Below are 14,473 nucleotides of genomic sequence, written 5' to 3'. Positions count from 1 at the left end.
GACCCAGGACAAAGTCTGGGTGCAGAGGAAGGGCCGGGGCCAGGGCAGCCTGAGCTCTCTGGCTGCCTCCATCAGCAAAGGCTTCCTCCGAGGCATGGGCGCTGACCTCCTCATCCTCTTTCCACACACTCTCGTGGGTCTGGGGTTCTCCTGCTATGAAGTGGGGGGGGCGTGAGAGACAGACTAGAGTCGTAGTGATGCAGAGGGCCTGTTCCCACTAAAAACAACAGCAAGTGCTGGACAGAATTAAAAAGCAAGTTTCAAAGCAATGAGGAGCTCCCAGGGCAGGAAGGAGTGAGGAGACCAAAATCTAAGGGAAACCAACTCCAGGAGCGGAGCCGCGCTCCAGGGCTCCTCACACCCGAGAGCACGGGCTGAGCTGAGCCAGGGTGTCTGTGCAGTTAGGAAGATGGGAGCTGAGGCCCAGGGCTCACTGAGGAGGGGAGACAAGGGGGACAGCCTCCATAGTGCTGGGACCCCAAAGGGCTACAGACTCCAGCGAGAGCCAGGGGAGACCCAGGTCCTGTCCCATCAGACCTCAGGGAGCGGAGGACAGGACACAGACTGGGGGGCTGCACACGCAGGGGAGCTTGCAGGATCCGAGCCCACTCACGGCGCTTAGGGCAGTGGGGCGTGGGCCACAGAGAGGTCGGCCTGACTGGGAAGCGCCCCTTGGAGCAGCTTGCCTTCGTCCTAGTCTTCTAGACACCCTGCAGATGGTCTCCTCAGGGGAGAGAGCAGGCCACAGCCCAGAGTGACAAAGAACCACTGACCTGGTCAGGCAGGGAGGCTGTCTCAGGCCTCCGTGTTCTCGCCTGCAAATGGGGCTGAGCAGAGGCTCTCCAGGATCCCCTCCGGCACGGGGATTCTCTGGGGGCGCAGCTGTGTGTGCTTCCAGAGTGGAGAAGGGGGCGCGGATGGGATGGGTTAGCCCGTCTCCTCAGGGGAGGGGGTGTGTTGGGCCTGGTTCCCAGCTCTGGGGGTGGGCAATGAGGGGGTTGTGTCCGTGGCCCCAAATGGCCCTTTGATGTCTGCATGGGTGGGTGGGCCCTAGGGACCATAATAAGGGCCGCCAGGGAAGGAGGCAGGGGAGCCCCTGGGGCACCCTCAGCTTGACCTACTTGGGCCCTCATAATTGCTCCCTTCCCTCCCTGGGAGACTACAAATAGGGACGCCCCGTCTCTAGCCTCCTACCGCTGAAACCAACACTCGTGGTGAGTGCCCGCTGCCTGGGTTCTGCCCTGGATTGGGAGCCGGGCCTGCGGGCGGAGGGACGAGCACCGGCCAGGTGCAGCAAGTCAGCTGTGGAGGCTCAGTGGTCCTCGGTCCAGAGAGGGGCCGTCTGGAAGTTTGGGTTAGGGGTGTGCAGGGCGGAGGTCAGGCAGGGGTGGGGGCCTCACAGGGAAGAGAGGATTGCATTCAGGCTCCAGGCACCCAGCTTCTGAAAAAGCTCCCTGGGGTGGTACCAGCCAGGCCGGCAGGAGCCCAGAAGGGCCGCTGAGCACCTCTGAGGTTCCCCAGTCCCTGTGCTTGTGGCCCTTTCCTCTGCTGGAAGCGCAGACTCCCAGCTTCCGTGCTGGGCCGTCACAGAGACCGCTGGCCGAGTTGCCCCATCGCCCGGTGCCCAGCCCTGCTTGGTATGGCCCAGCAGAGGGGCACCGGGGAGAGCGCGCAGCCCGACCTACCCCTGGGGGAGCAAGGCCCTAGATTCACAGGGGATTAGCTCCGCCTTCCCAGCTGCTTTGGGGGTTCCGGGCTGGAGGCATCCCCAGAGGTGGTGGGGCTGGGGAGGTGCACTTCGGGAAAGCCGGCCCTCCTGACAGAAGGGGTGTTCCTATTCGAAACCTTCGAATAGGAAACCTTCCGCTCAAGACCCCAGGGGGCAGGGAGACAGCTTCGGGTGGGGCAAATCACGACCCCACGAACCGTTGAGCTGGCTCCCTCTGTGGACTGCCAGTTTGGGTCCCTGAGCAGGCCTGAGAGGCGGGATGAAGCCCAGTTTACAGGTTGGGCCCCTGCCCCCCAGCATCAGGGGCTCCCCTGAGGTTGTGTGGCTGGCCTGATGCACAGGGGGTCCCAGACAGAGTTCAGGGGAGCAGGGATGAGTAAGGGTGGTGGTGAGGTGCTGGGGTTGCTCTCGGACCTGACCCTTCCCTGAGAAGCTTCTCCAAGGGCCTGAGGAGAGGGGCACGGGCAAGTATCTCCTTGGGCAACTTCCTGCGGGTCTGGAGGCTTTATCTCATGGTGGGGCACCATGGGCCTGAGCCCTTCCTGGGTGTCAGGGTCGAGAGAAGGGAGACAGCCAGGGAGTCCTCAAGGATCCCCAGTGTGGGGGTGCCGTTGAGGGGTGGGGTGCGCTCTGAGGAGTTTGCCGTGATGGTCAGGAAAGAAGACTTCTGTCCAGGAAAATGACATTGGGGTCATAGGGAGAGAGATTAGAAGAGGCTGGAGTGGTCAGGGCGGGCTGCTCGGAGGAGGGAGCAATCTCTGAGAAACGTCCTAGGCGTGGCTGGGCCTCCGGCTGCGACTCACCTCCGTGTCCTCTGACAGTGAGGATGGCCAGGCCTCTGGAGCAGGCGGTGGCCGCCATCGTGTGCACCTTCCAGGAGTATTCGGGGCGCGGTGGGGACAAGCACAGGCTTTGCCAGGGGGAGCTCAAGGAGCTGCTGCAGAAGGAGCTGCCCACCTGGACCCCGGTGAGCTCCTGGGGGGGCCAGTGTGTGGGGGGCACTGCCCGGACTGCAGAGAGAGCCCTGGGGACCGGCTCGGAGCAAGTGGAGTAGGGGTGAGGCGGTGAGGAGGCGAGCGGATGCGGCAGGGGTCCCAGGGCCCCGTCTGCGAGGGGACAGAGCATGGCCACACCTGCCGCTTGGCAGGGCTGCCAGGAGGATGGCGAGGGGGCACCGGGGGGCATCCCCGCACGCAGCGGGCGCACTGGGGAGCAGCAAGCGGTGGGACCTGAGGAGGGTTGCGGGGTGCGGACGTGGGCAGATGGCAGAGCTGGAGGCTGAGGCTAGTCCCCAGGGCTGTGGGAGGGGAAGGTGGGCGGGGCATGCACCCCTGCCTCAGCCCGCGCCCCCCACCCCCCCTTGCGGCGCAGACGGAGCTGCGGGAGTGTGACTACCATCGGTTCATGAGCGTCCTGGACACCAACAAGGACCAGGAGGTGGACTTCGGGGAGTTCGTGCGCGCCCTGGCCTGCCTGTGCACCTACTGTCACGAGTACTTCAAGGACTGTCCCCCCGAGCCCCCCTGCTCCCAGTAGGCTCTGCTCCCACGGGCGCCCGACACAAGGCCCAGGCCCGGCTGACCCAGGGGGCTAGAGACCGGAGGGGACTTTCCCCGGTCCCAGCTGAAGAGCCCCAGAGCACCGCCTATCCCTGCGGCCGCATGGATGAGGTCCTGACCCCGGAGGGTCCCCTTCAAGCCTAATAAAGAACTGGTGTCCCCAGTTTGGCTCTCGACTCTTGGGCTTGTGGGGGGTGGGGGGCAGAGTCCTCACTCCTCTCTGGCTTCTGTGGGGCTTTTGTGCTGGAGGGCACGAGGCTGCGGGTGAGTCAGCCCAGAGGAAGCACAGAGTGGGGATCCTTCTGAGGACAAGGTCCAGGGGCTTTGGGGTGTCTCTTTTTCTCTCTCTGGGGCCTTTGAAGCAGCAGCTCGTCTGGGCTGTCAAGGAGGACGCCAGGGCAGCCCCAGATTCCCTAGGGATGGTGCTCAGGCCTCAGCAAGGCTGTTCTGAGGAGGAGGGTGGGGGAGCAGGGGTGGGGCGGGCTTGTGGGCTTGGGTGTGGGAGCCCAGAGAGCAGAGCAAATAGGATTAGGGTGTCTGAGGTCTGACCCGGGTATGGCTTTTGGCCAGGGAGGGGTGCCCAAGGGAGGGGACACCTTGAGACTGACCCCATCCCTGAAGCTGTAACCTGCTGAGGGCCTTAGCTCCCTCTCCTGATCCTCAGTAAGCCTGAGTTCACACCCCACTCTGAGAAGGTGACCCTGATCCCTGCCTTCCCCATTTCGGGCCATCCCTCCTCTAACTTTCCACCCCAACCTGCGTTCTTCGTGTTAGTACTATCCCAGCTCTGGATACCCCATCCGATAGCCCTCTCTCCCCTGTCCTCTGGGTACCTGCTGCCCATCCCGGAGCCCCACACGACCCCTACTCCCTGCTCCGTCACTACCGCACCTGGGACCTTTGTCCACTGATGTGCCTGCGGTGGTCCTGGCATCTTTGGGGGTTGGTCTGCTCCTCCTCCAGACTCCCCTCCTGCCCTGGGCGTCACTCGGCATGGCAGAGTGCCTGGGAAGGAGGGGAGAAGGGCAGCGAGAGCAGCCTGGGGTCCCCTCCTTCGTGCCAGGAAAGCCACATTTCCGGGGCAGTTTCTTTTTTTCAGGATTTTATGTTATTACTTTATTTTTAAGTAGGCTGCCTGCCCAACGTGGGTCTTGAGCGCACAGTCCCGAATCGAAAGCAGGGCGCTCTAGCAGCGCAGCCACCGTGCGCACTTCCTGGGCACTTTCTCACCCATCACTCGCCTGCCTTGTCTCCCCTTTTCTGGCTGCTCAGCAGGACCACCTCCTCCGTGCCCCCTCCCCACCCCAGGGCACAGACTTCATCCAGCTCCCGAAAATTCAGGTTGAGCTGAGCCCACAGGGCAGTGCCCGCCCCGTGGAGACCTCGGGCTGCGCCGGTCTCCCACTGTGCAACGTGCCTACCCAGGGCAGGAAGCTGGGTTCCCGGCCGGGCTGGTGGAGGGGCCCCCAGGAGGACTGTCTCTCACTCTTCCCCAACCCCTGCTATGGGCAGGGCCTGGCCAGGGTATAAATAGGACCGACCGCTGGGTTTTCCCCACTCGTCCTCTCCTCACACCCTCCCTCCTCTGCTCTTCTTCTCTCTTGGCCTGGTGAGTCGTGGTCTCCTGACTGGCGCACAAGGGTGTCAGGGTGAGGCCGGGGTCAGGCTCTGGGCAGGGGAAGGAGTGGCTGGTGGGGGCCAGATGTGCTGACGGGGTCCAGCGTGAGATTGTGATGTGGAGGCCCTGGAGTGGGGTGTGCGTGCGTGTGTGTGAGTGTGTGTGCGTGAGCATGCGCGTGCCTGCCTGCATGCATGTGCGAGAAAAACCCACAAACAAGAAGCGTGCAGGGCCCGGATTCGACCTAGCCGGTGGCACTGGGATGCTGGGCTTTGCACATGCTGTTGCTGGAGCGTGTGTTGGTGTGTGTGACCCGTGGGCCTGCACATCGCTGCTCTTCGCTGGTTGCACGGGCCTGTGTGTGCACACTCGGGTGTGGGAAGCAAACTGAAGTCAACCGGCCTTTGGTCTGCTCGTGTCCTCCTCCGGGCGTCTGCTCTGCACCCTGCAGGGAGCTGGCCGCACCGCCCTCTGCCGCCTCACCCCGCCCCTCCCGACTCCAGGGCTGGGCCGCTGGTTTTTTCCGCTGCGGGCCCCTGCGCAGGCCTCCAGCAGCCCTGGGAGGGGGAGAACGGGGCAGGGTGTGGCCGCTGCGGTCGTGGGAGGACTGGTTGGGGGGAGAGTGGGGGAGGCCCAGACTGGGTGAGGCTGCCTGCGACCCAGAGCCTGGCCACAGCCCAGCCCGGACAGCGGCCTGAAGCACACACTTTCCGCTAGGAGACGCGTCCCGCCTTTCTGGAGCCGCGTCCCGCCTTTCTGGGTCCCCCTCTGGTGGGAGCAGAGTCTCATCAAGCGGCCCCCGGGGCATGGCAGTGGGGTGGGGCATCCCGAGGGTGGGGCTGGGGAGGACAAGGTCGTCTCTGGGACCCATCCTCAGATCCCGAGTGCCACCATGGCGTGCCCCCTGGAGCAGGCTCTGGATGTGATGGTGTCCACCTTCCACAAGTACTCGGGCCAGGAGGGTGACAAGTTCAAGCTCAACAGGTCAGAGCTAAAGGAGCTGCTGACCCGGGAGCTGCCCAGCTTCTTGGGGGTGAGTGGCTATTGCCCGGGAGTATGCCCCTGTGTGCCCCCCTCTCCACGGGGAGGGGACAGGGCCTGGGGGGGCACCAGCGTGTCGGCAGAGCCGTAGATACCGCCAGCATCCGTCCCTGGGATGGGCACGTCCGAGCAGGGGCCTGGTTGGGAACACAGTGGGCACCCGCCACTCACTCCCGGGAGCCCAGCAGGAAGAGGGCTGGGACCCACGGGTAGGGTGCAGGCCAGACCCCGCCACGGGCTTTGCACAACTTAACTAAAGAGGAACAGACGTTCAGAGCAGCTAAGCAACTTCCTGAGGTCGTGAAAGTGCAAAGCTGAGATCTACAAACCGGGACGTTTGCCATTTGTCCAGCAACGGGTAATTTTGGAGTCTCTGTGGGTGAGAAGCCACAGTGAAGGAGACACATGTCCACGCCCCTGAGCATCCCCAGTTCCCGACTGTACCAAACTCTGAGCAGTTTAGATGTTACCTTTGTGACACTGTCTAGCTGGATTCTTGGAACAACCTTGGGGGACGACGTGGTGGCCCCTTCTCCAGCTGCGTGTACGTCCCCTTGGGGTGAACTTCTGTGGATCCTGCTTAGTGCCTGAGAGCAGGGGTTCCAAAGCGGGGCCCCCAGGGCGAGGCTGGGCCCTCCTGAGCTCCCGTCTGGAGATGGGAAACGGCTCTAGTCTTTGCTGCTGCCGGAGTGTGTGTTCTGCTTGTTGCCTCTTCCCGCAGAAGAGGACGGATGAGGCCGCCTTCCAGAAGCTCATGAGCAACCTGGACAGCAACAAGGACAACGAGGTGGACTTCCAGGAGTACTGTGTCTTCCTGTCCTGCGTCGCCATGATGTGCAATGAGTTCTTCGAAGGGTTCCCCGATAAGCAGCCCCGGAAGAAGTGAAGGCCCCCCAGGGGGTGGGGGTACCCTGCCTGCTGGCGGAGGGCACCGGCCCACACCCCGCGGGTGTGCGCGATGTGTGCACGATGTGACCAAGTTCAATAAAGAGTCTTAGAAGCTTTGCGGTTGCTGGTCTGAGAGGCTCTGGGGGGAAGGGGCGAGCGGGGGACTGTGTGTGCGCATGACGGAGCTGGCTGATGGGGCCCAGGGCAGGGCAAAGAACCCCCAGAGGCTTGGAGCGCCCCGGCTGTGGGGTCTCTGCCCGTGGACTAGTCCCTCCCACGTCAGCCTTGCCTCTGGAGAGACTGAAGGTCACATCTGCTCCTGGCTGGGGCCTGGAATGGAGTTTGGGCGCCCCCGGGGCAAGGAGCTGAATCACGAGGGCCCTGCCCTGCGGGCCCCTTCCAGCGCCCTAGTTTCCAGCCCAGGGATGGGTGAGTCCCTCCTGTCGGTGGTTGGGTCAGGGAGGACGTGTGGAAGAAGACCGCCCCATTGCAGCAGCTTGGGAACGCCACCGGCGACCCTGGGAGGAGGGCTGTTACCAGTTAGGGTCACGGGCCTTCAGAGAGGGACAAGAGGACCTCAAAGGGAGGAGTGGAGGATGGTAGCTGGTGGGAGGGAGGGCAGTGGGGGGAGGTGGCCCTCAATTTGGAGATGAAATTCCAGACACGCGATCTGGTCAGCGCAACTGAGGTTTTTCTTCCCCCAGAAAGGACCAGGCCTGATGTCGTGTCCCTTCAGCCTAAAGGCTCATGGGTGATGGAAGTTCCCCTGCAGGCAGGGCCTGGGGTTGTGGGGCCTTTGAGAAGGAGGCAGTGAGGGTGACGGCCAGCAGCAGGGGGTTTTGGTTCCCTTGACCTTTCAAGTTTCCCCTTCCTTCTCATTTCACCCTGTTTTTCTCCCCAGTGTCAGAGCGGTGGGGCAGGTGACTCAGATGTCCCCGAGTGTAGCTGCAGAGGCCTGGCTAGGATTTTGGTCCAGGAAAAAGCCTGCCTCCTCCCCTTCTGCCAGGGCCCTGGCCGCCCATCTTCTAAGGGAGTGCCCTCCCCCAGGGAGGTTCCTGCATCACTCTGCCTCGGAAACTCCCGTTGCTCAGCGACCAGTCCCTGCTGCCTCTCTCTCTCTCTCTCTCTCTCTCTCTCCTTGCCAGCCCAGGTGGGGGTGGGGTGGGGCAGATGGGCGCAGGGCGGAGGTCCAGGCCTGGTGGGCATGCGGTGCCCACAGGCACAGTCTGACTCAGCTCCGTTCTCACACTTGAACCGCTTGGTGGTAGAAGCGTCTCTCCTCGGATTCAGGCAACTCTCCCTGCCCCTGCTCCATTCCGTCCTGACCCTGAACCTGCTTCCCTGTCACCTGGGCTTACCCCTCCTGGACCCCTTCCATGTCCCCGACTCCCAGGCCTCTGTTCCACGTCTCTGACATCTCTTTCTCATGAAGATGAGCGAGGCATCTTAGGCTTCGACTCCATGCTTGCTAATGACCTTGACCTTGACTTCCAAGCCCTCAGCAGGGAACATGATCCCTCATGGAATCCCATCTCAGGTTGTGTTTGCTCTCTGTTCCTGGTGTGGACAGGAGGTGCAGTGTGGAGAGTGGCCTAGGGTGTGAGGAGGCACCCTGTGTTCGGCCACATTTCCTGGTCCTTTTTCTTTTTTTTTTTCCTGGTCCTTTTTCCAGGCTTCTCTTCCACCCTGTGGTCCCATCAGACCGAGTGCTGGTTTTTGGTTGGGAAAATAAAGCTTCTGGAATTGAAGGTGTGTGTGCCTCAATGAACTCAACATGCCCCCTTTCCCTCTGCTGGGAAACAAGGAAAGCAGGACTGAAAGAGGGGTTTCTCCCCAGCCCCGTCCCAGGAGGCTCTGACCTGGGCCTTCTCAGGTCCCTCTCCTTCTCATTGGCTCCTTCCCTCCTCTGGTTTCCTGGGGACCAGAGCAAGGGAACAAAGGCAGGGAGTGGTGGGACGGAGACTGTTTGTGCTGTGCAGGTTGTCTGCTGGCTCCTTCCCTGGTGAGTCCTTCCTCCTCACCTCCCTGCTCATCTGTACGGTGGCAATGAGGCCAGACCATGACAGCCTTGGGGACCACCACCAAGGAAGGCCTGGCATGCTGGGCAGACACGGGCTCAGGAAAGAGGGCTTATCGGAGTTTCTTGGGAAGGGGCTCTGGGTACGTGGTTGCAGTCAGAAGAGCTGGGGTGCTGTCCCCAATGCCCAGAGGCCCTCCCCTCCCCTGTGCTCATGGCTGAGTCTCCTGGAGTGTGAGGGGGCATGATGCTGAGGTTTTGGGGTGGCGAGAGGTGAATGACAGATCCAGTTCAAAAACCACTAGGTGGGCTTTGGGCAAAGGTGAAAGTCAGCTGCTTCTTCCTTCTTGCTCTGGATTCCACACAGATTGACCTGGAGCCCCCAGGTTTCTTGGGTGTTGTCCCCTTCCTAAGTCATGGGAGTGGCCTCTTCCTTGGGTGGGTGTGGTCGTGCTGAAGGACCTGGAGGGCCCCGTTCAAGCGCAGCCTCTGGATCCAGCCCTCAGAGGAGTCCTGGAGATCGTGCTCCCTTCCTAGTGCCCAGTGTGTGCAGGTCTGCGGGCCAGAGACGGAGACCAGCTTGACAGGTCCAGCAAACTCTGCCCTGTTTCCTGCTGAGACCTTAGCTCCCAGGTCCAGCTCCAGCCCCCCTCCGAAGCCTGGACTGTCTTTGCCTTGTCCTCCACCTCCATAATGGGACACTCCCCACTCTCCGGTGATTCAGGCGCCCGGGCACGGGAAGGTGACTGGGGTGAGACAGCCTCTGGGGAGTGAGTGCCCGAGCTCAATGGGCCAGGGGACCTTTCTTGGCTCCTTCATCTGCCACCAGTTCATCTCGCGGGGAGGTCATCTGCCCCTAGAGCTTTTTTCCAGCATCTCCTAAGCAGGCGCGTGCGTAGGTTCCTGTGGGGGCTGGAGGGTCTCGGTCTCGTGGCTCTGGCTGTTCCTTGTTTGCCTTGGGGCTGGACTAGCGATGGGGGAAGCGGCAGGTCTGGCTTCCCGGGGATGGTGATCCTTCCTTCCCCTTCAGCCTCCAGAGCTCACTGATGGAGACACCTCTCGAGAAGGCTCTGACCACTATGGTCACCACTTTCCATAAATATTCGGGGAGAGAAGGCAGCAAACTGACGCTGAGCAGGAGGGAACTAAAGGAGCTGATCAGGAAAGAGCTGTGTCTTGGAGAGGTAGGTGACTGTCCCCCCGGCCCAAAGCCCGGGTTCTCCCTGCGCACAGCACAGGGTGGGGGGGGGGGCAGAGGAAGCACCACACCACTGTAGGGGCGCCCCTTCTGTGAGGTAGGACGCCCCAGCTCTGCATCTGTAGAGAACCAGCAGAGGGGACACGCACCTGCCCTCCCAGTGCTCTGCTCTCAGCCTGGAGCAGGGTGACCAGTGGGATGGACAGAGAGTAAGGAAGAAGGTGGACATCTTGGGCCAACAGGTGCACGGTCTCTGTGATGGGAGGTGAGTTGGGTCTCCCTGGGAAGGAGGAAGGGCCGTGTCCAGAGGGTGAATTCCAGCCTGCGTGAAGGCCTAGAGGTCGGGGAGCCTTGTGTGTTGAGACCAGGCCCACGGAACCATCGAAGAGCCTGTGTGAGGAATCGTGGGGGACAAGGCTGCAGGGCGCCCAGCTCGAGCTGTGTGAGGCTCAAGCCCCAGACAGCCAGGGCTCTCAGCTGGCACCGACACGGGAACACAAAGGGTCCTTCTGCCCGTTTGGGAACACAAGGATGGAAGGAGAGAGGCGGCTTCTCACCGGATGGAGAAGGTGGGAGGCGGCTGGCCCAGGGGAAAGCCTAGGAGGAAGTTGTATTATTTTTACAGCTCGAAAAAACAGAGGCTCAGAAACATTATCTAACTGGTCCAAAGACACCCAGCTAGTAAGAGGCCGAGTCCTTCCTTCTTCCTTGAAAATCTAGTCCTGGGGCCTCTCCAGTCACATGGTGAACCCTGGTGGGCCTCCCTCGGGCAGCGGACAGGAGCAGGTGTGGGTTTCCCGGAGCTGGCCCTCCAGCTTTGCCGCCAGGCTCTCTGCATCCTGGAGCTAATGAGGGCAAAAGGAGGGTGGCGGGTCCCCAGGGGTTAGCTACAGGGCACAGAGGGCCTGGGGAAGGCTGGGCAAGGACCATGTCACAGAGAAGCTGCTTCCATCTCCACTTGTCCTGACGTGTGTCTCCTGTGGAAAAGTGGGAACTGAGGGCAGTGAAGAGGGGAGGGCAGGGCTCGTCTGTGTTTTCTTCCGGTCCCACCCAAGGGCCATGTTTCATTCTCTCTGTGGAGCTGGGCTGGGAGAGCAGGCGAGAGCAGGGGACAGGCAGAGCCTGGCGGAGCCCTGGCCTCATCTCCACACAGCCGAGCGGCAAGCTCTCCCGGGAAGGGAAGGCCGGGGTGGCTTCCGGGTTCTGCCACGTGGCTTTCGGGGCATTCTCTCTGGGTCAGGTCTCAGCTACCCTCTGCAGGGACAGAAGACGTCTGGTCATGCTCAGTGCCACACAGTCCCCAAAACATTTCTGTTGGACACTGTATGACGTCCAGACCACTATTTCCTTGGATGGTGGGAAGTGCGGTGGAAAGGGGAGGTTGGGCCGGCTTTCCTAGGGACAGTTGCTTGGATTCAGGATGGGTCACCGCGTGGCGCCAGGCCCGGTGCTGGGTGTGCGCTGGGGGCTGAGACCGGCAGTGTTGAGGACCCAGCTGAGGGTCACCCTGAGGCTGTCTTCCCGGGTCGTGGGTGGCACCGAGCGGTGGTGGTGCAGGGCTATTTGGGGTGGCTGACCTGTCCCTCTCCCTTGAAGAAGATGAAGGAGACCAGCATTGATGACCTGATGAAGAGCTTGGACAAGAACAGTGACCAGGAGATCGACTTTAAGGAGTACTCGGTGTTCCTCACCACACTGTGCATGGCCTACAACGACTTCTTCCTGGAGGATAGTAAATGACCAGGGCTCAGCCCCTTCCCCCTGGTCTCCGCAGCCCCTCTCACAGGCCCTCTGGGGCCCCTTGCCCTCGCCTCCGTTCTGGATGGACCCTGCTTCGGCCTTCCCTTCCAGCAGGGCAAATAAAGATTTTCCATTCCTGGCTGGTTTTGAAGATGTCTTGTTCCCCTTGCCCAGAGGTGGTGGTGGGGGGAGCGGCCAAGGAAGAACGGCTCCTCGGCTCCTCCAGTGGGCTGAGAGCCTCCGGGATTTAGGGTCCTGGCCTTCCTCCCTCCTGCCCTTCTTCAGGGTGGATGTCACTGAACCTCCTGGGTCAGTTTTGCCCTTCTGGGGAATGGGGAAGTTGGGCCAGGCTTTCCCTGGCCTCCCAGAGAAAGCTAAGAGGTCGTGCTCCGACAGCTGGGGGAGGCTCCCGAGGGCGGCGGACGAGCCAGTCCGAGGCCGCAGGAGCCCCTCCCCCCGCCGGGGCAGCAAGCCCGCCCCGCCGCACCCCCGTCGTCTGTGGGGCCGGGGCTTCCGGCGGCCCGCACTCCGCTCTGTGGCTCGGGGCAGGATCTGGAAACGGCCCCGCCGGAGGGTGCAGAGCTCGCGAGGCCGAGTTCCAGGCTGGGGTGTGGCGGGTGGGGTCGAGGCAGCGGCCGGGCTGCGCCGGGGGCGGCGCGGAGGGCGCGGCGGGGATTTGTCTTCGCGGAGGGGTGGGCGTCCCAGGTCCCAGCGACCGACCTTCATCGCGGTGGTCCCCAAGCGCCCTCTAGGGAGCGCCCCGCCCCCGCCGTGCGCCGGAGCTCGGTGTCCCCGGGGTCCCCGCTCCGTGCGGGAACCGGAACCGCCCGAGGCCGGCGGCGCGCAGGGCTCGGGGGCCTGGACGGGGCGGGCCTGAGGGCGGCGCGGAGGGCGGGGAGGGGGGCGCCGGGGCGGGCTTGGGGCGCGGGGGCGGGAGGGGTGGGCTCTGACTCGCCCGGCCTCCGCCCCGCGGCCGCTAAAAGGCGCGTTGGCCCCCGCGGGTCCGCGGACGCTCTCCCGGCCGAGCGGTGAGTCCGAGCGCACCCCGGGCTGCGGGAGGGTGTGTCCCGGGTGTGCGGTCCCCCGCCTCCTCCCCGACTGTGGAGCCCCTGAGGCCAGCTCTGGGCCGTGGTCCTGCCTGCTGCTCGGCCGCGTCTCTCCTCTGCGCCCCCAGGCCCGCCTCCCCCGAGCCCCGAGCCCGAGCCGACTCCCGCTGCTGACGCGGGGGCGGTGCGGGCGGGGACCGAGCTCTTGGGGACTGTGAATGTGGGCGGGCGGGGAGCCCTTCGGCCCTGACCAGCCTTTCCGCCCCAGCTCCGAGCCCAGTGCGCAGCCATGGCGTGCCCCCTGGACCAGGCCATTGGCCTCCTCGTGGCCATCTTCCATAAGTACTCGGGCAGGGAAGGCGACAAGAGCACTTTGAGCAAGAAGGAGCTGAAGGAGCTGATCCAGAAGGAGCTCACCATCGGCGCGGTGCGTCAGGCCGCTCCCCGGGCCCTTCGGAAGCAGGGGGAGCAGAGGGAGGGGGCCAGGTGCATCAGACGCTCAGTTATCCATATTCTGGGGCCCGAGCCCACACCGCTTGCTGGGACCATGGGTGGGTTCCCAGTCCTCAGCCTGGTGCTCTCTACCAGTGTGGGGCGGAGCGGAGTGGAGAAACGAAGCCAGTGTCTTTGACAAGGAGAGCGCAGGGTCACTTGTATGAGGGAGGGCTGCCTCGAGGGGGCAAGGGACAGAACCCGAGGTGCTCATCACACTGAGTCTGGATTTCCCTTCTGACGCGTTAGAAGCTGCAGGATGCTGACATTGCAAAGCTCATGGAGGACCTGGACAGGAACAAGGACCAGGTGGTGAACTTCCAGGAGTACGTCACCTTTCTGGGGGCCTTGGCTTTGATCTACAATGACGCCCTCAAGGGCTGAAGACAAATCAGGAGGAGGAGACTCCCGTGAGCGGGCCTGCCCAAGTCCAATACTGTGCTGGGTAGTTGTTCAATAAATGTCTTTTTTGGGTCAAGCCTCTGTGTCCTGGCTTCCTAGTGATTTCTGTTCCCTCCTCTTCTTGGTGCTGTGCCAGCCATCAGAGGTTGTTCACGGTCACTGGGAGTGACATGGCAATATCCCACACCTGGGGCCACCCTGACTGTGCTAGCTTGTAGGGTGACTTCACATGAATTAGAAAAGGGTCTCGTCCTGGACGAAGGCTTCTTAAGGAAAGCTCACATGGTTCCCAGGAAAGATGGTTCTGGAATGGGGGTGGGAAGGAAATGGTGCTCAAGCCAGGCTGTGATGGGTCCGGAGTGAGGCAGAGATAGTCCTGGTGATGTAATTTTTGAATGTTGTTGAGGTTGGTGAGGGCTGGAGCCAACGGCCAAGAAAGAATTCCTGAGACATTCGTGTGTGTGTGTTTAAAGATTTTATTTATTTATTTGACAGAGAGATCACAAGTAGGTAGAGAGGCAGGCAGAGAGAAGAGGGGGAAGTAGGCTCCCTGCCCAGCAGAGACCCCGATGAGGGACTCTATCCCAGGACCCTGAGACCATGACCTGAGCAGAAGGCAGAGGCTTAACTCTCTGACCTACTCAGGCATCCCCTGAGACATCTTCGGTGCGAATAGGGGGTTTTATTAAAGCACGGGGACAGGACGCGTGGGTAGAAAGAGCTGCTGTCCCAGGATTGTGAGG

General features: G+C 62.5%; 4 protein-coding genes across 6 annotated transcripts; all 4 read left to right on the top strand.

Annotated features, from left to right (window-relative positions):
* Window positions 1–2,555: 2,555 nt before the first annotated feature.
* Window positions 2,556–3,265, top strand: S100A3 (S100 calcium binding protein A3). Its single transcript, XM_045982219.1, has 2 exons — window positions 2,556–2,696; window positions 3,101–3,265. The coding sequence occupies exons 1-2, from the start codon at window positions 2,556–2,558 to the stop codon at window positions 3,263–3,265; spliced, it is 306 nt and encodes a 101-aa protein (XP_045838175.1).
* Window positions 3,266–4,773: 1,508 nt separating this feature from the next.
* LOC123927984 (protein S100-A4) lies at window positions 4,774–6,952 on the top strand. The gene is made up of 3 exons (XM_045982977.1): window positions 4,774–4,897; window positions 5,784–5,939; window positions 6,669–6,952. Exons 2-3 carry the CDS (start codon window positions 5,799–5,801, stop codon window positions 6,831–6,833), a joined length of 306 nt encoding a protein of 101 aa, XP_045838933.1. The 5' UTR covers window positions 4,774–4,897; window positions 5,784–5,798; the 3' UTR covers window positions 6,834–6,952.
* A 2,928-nt stretch (window positions 6,953–9,880) lies between these two features.
* On the top strand, window positions 9,881–11,895 carry S100A5 (S100 calcium binding protein A5). The gene is made up of 2 exons (XM_045983473.1): window positions 9,881–10,036; window positions 11,647–11,895. The coding sequence occupies exons 1-2, from the start codon at window positions 9,899–9,901 to the stop codon at window positions 11,788–11,790; spliced, it is 282 nt and encodes a 93-aa protein (XP_045839429.1). The 5' UTR covers window positions 9,881–9,898; the 3' UTR covers window positions 11,791–11,895.
* A 568-nt stretch (window positions 11,896–12,463) lies between these two features.
* S100A6 (S100 calcium binding protein A6) lies at window positions 12,464–13,806 on the top strand. Of its 3 annotated transcripts, none has more exons than XM_045983003.1 (3): window positions 12,464–12,482; window positions 13,105–13,263; window positions 13,578–13,806. In XM_045983003.1, exons 2-3 carry the CDS (start codon window positions 13,126–13,128, stop codon window positions 13,710–13,712), a joined length of 273 nt encoding a protein of 90 aa, XP_045838959.1. In that variant the 5' UTR covers window positions 12,464–12,482; window positions 13,105–13,125; the 3' UTR covers window positions 13,713–13,806. The 3 variants fall into 3 exon arrangements, with proteins under 3 accessions (XP_045838959.1, XP_045838958.1, XP_045838957.1); XM_045983002.1 differs by lacking the exon at window positions 12,464–12,482 and adding an exon at window positions 12,520–12,964; XM_045983001.1 differs by lacking the exon at window positions 12,464–12,482 and adding an exon at window positions 12,523–12,818.
* Window positions 13,807–14,473: the final 667 nt, after the last annotated feature.

This window comes from Meles meles, chromosome 17, assembly GCF_922984935.1.
Source record: "Meles meles chromosome 17, mMelMel3.1 paternal haplotype, whole genome shotgun sequence".
Classification (NCBI taxonomy): Eukaryota; Metazoa; Chordata; class Mammalia; order Carnivora; family Mustelidae; genus Meles; species Meles meles.
This window is presented reverse-complemented; position numbering and strand designations above follow the sequence as displayed.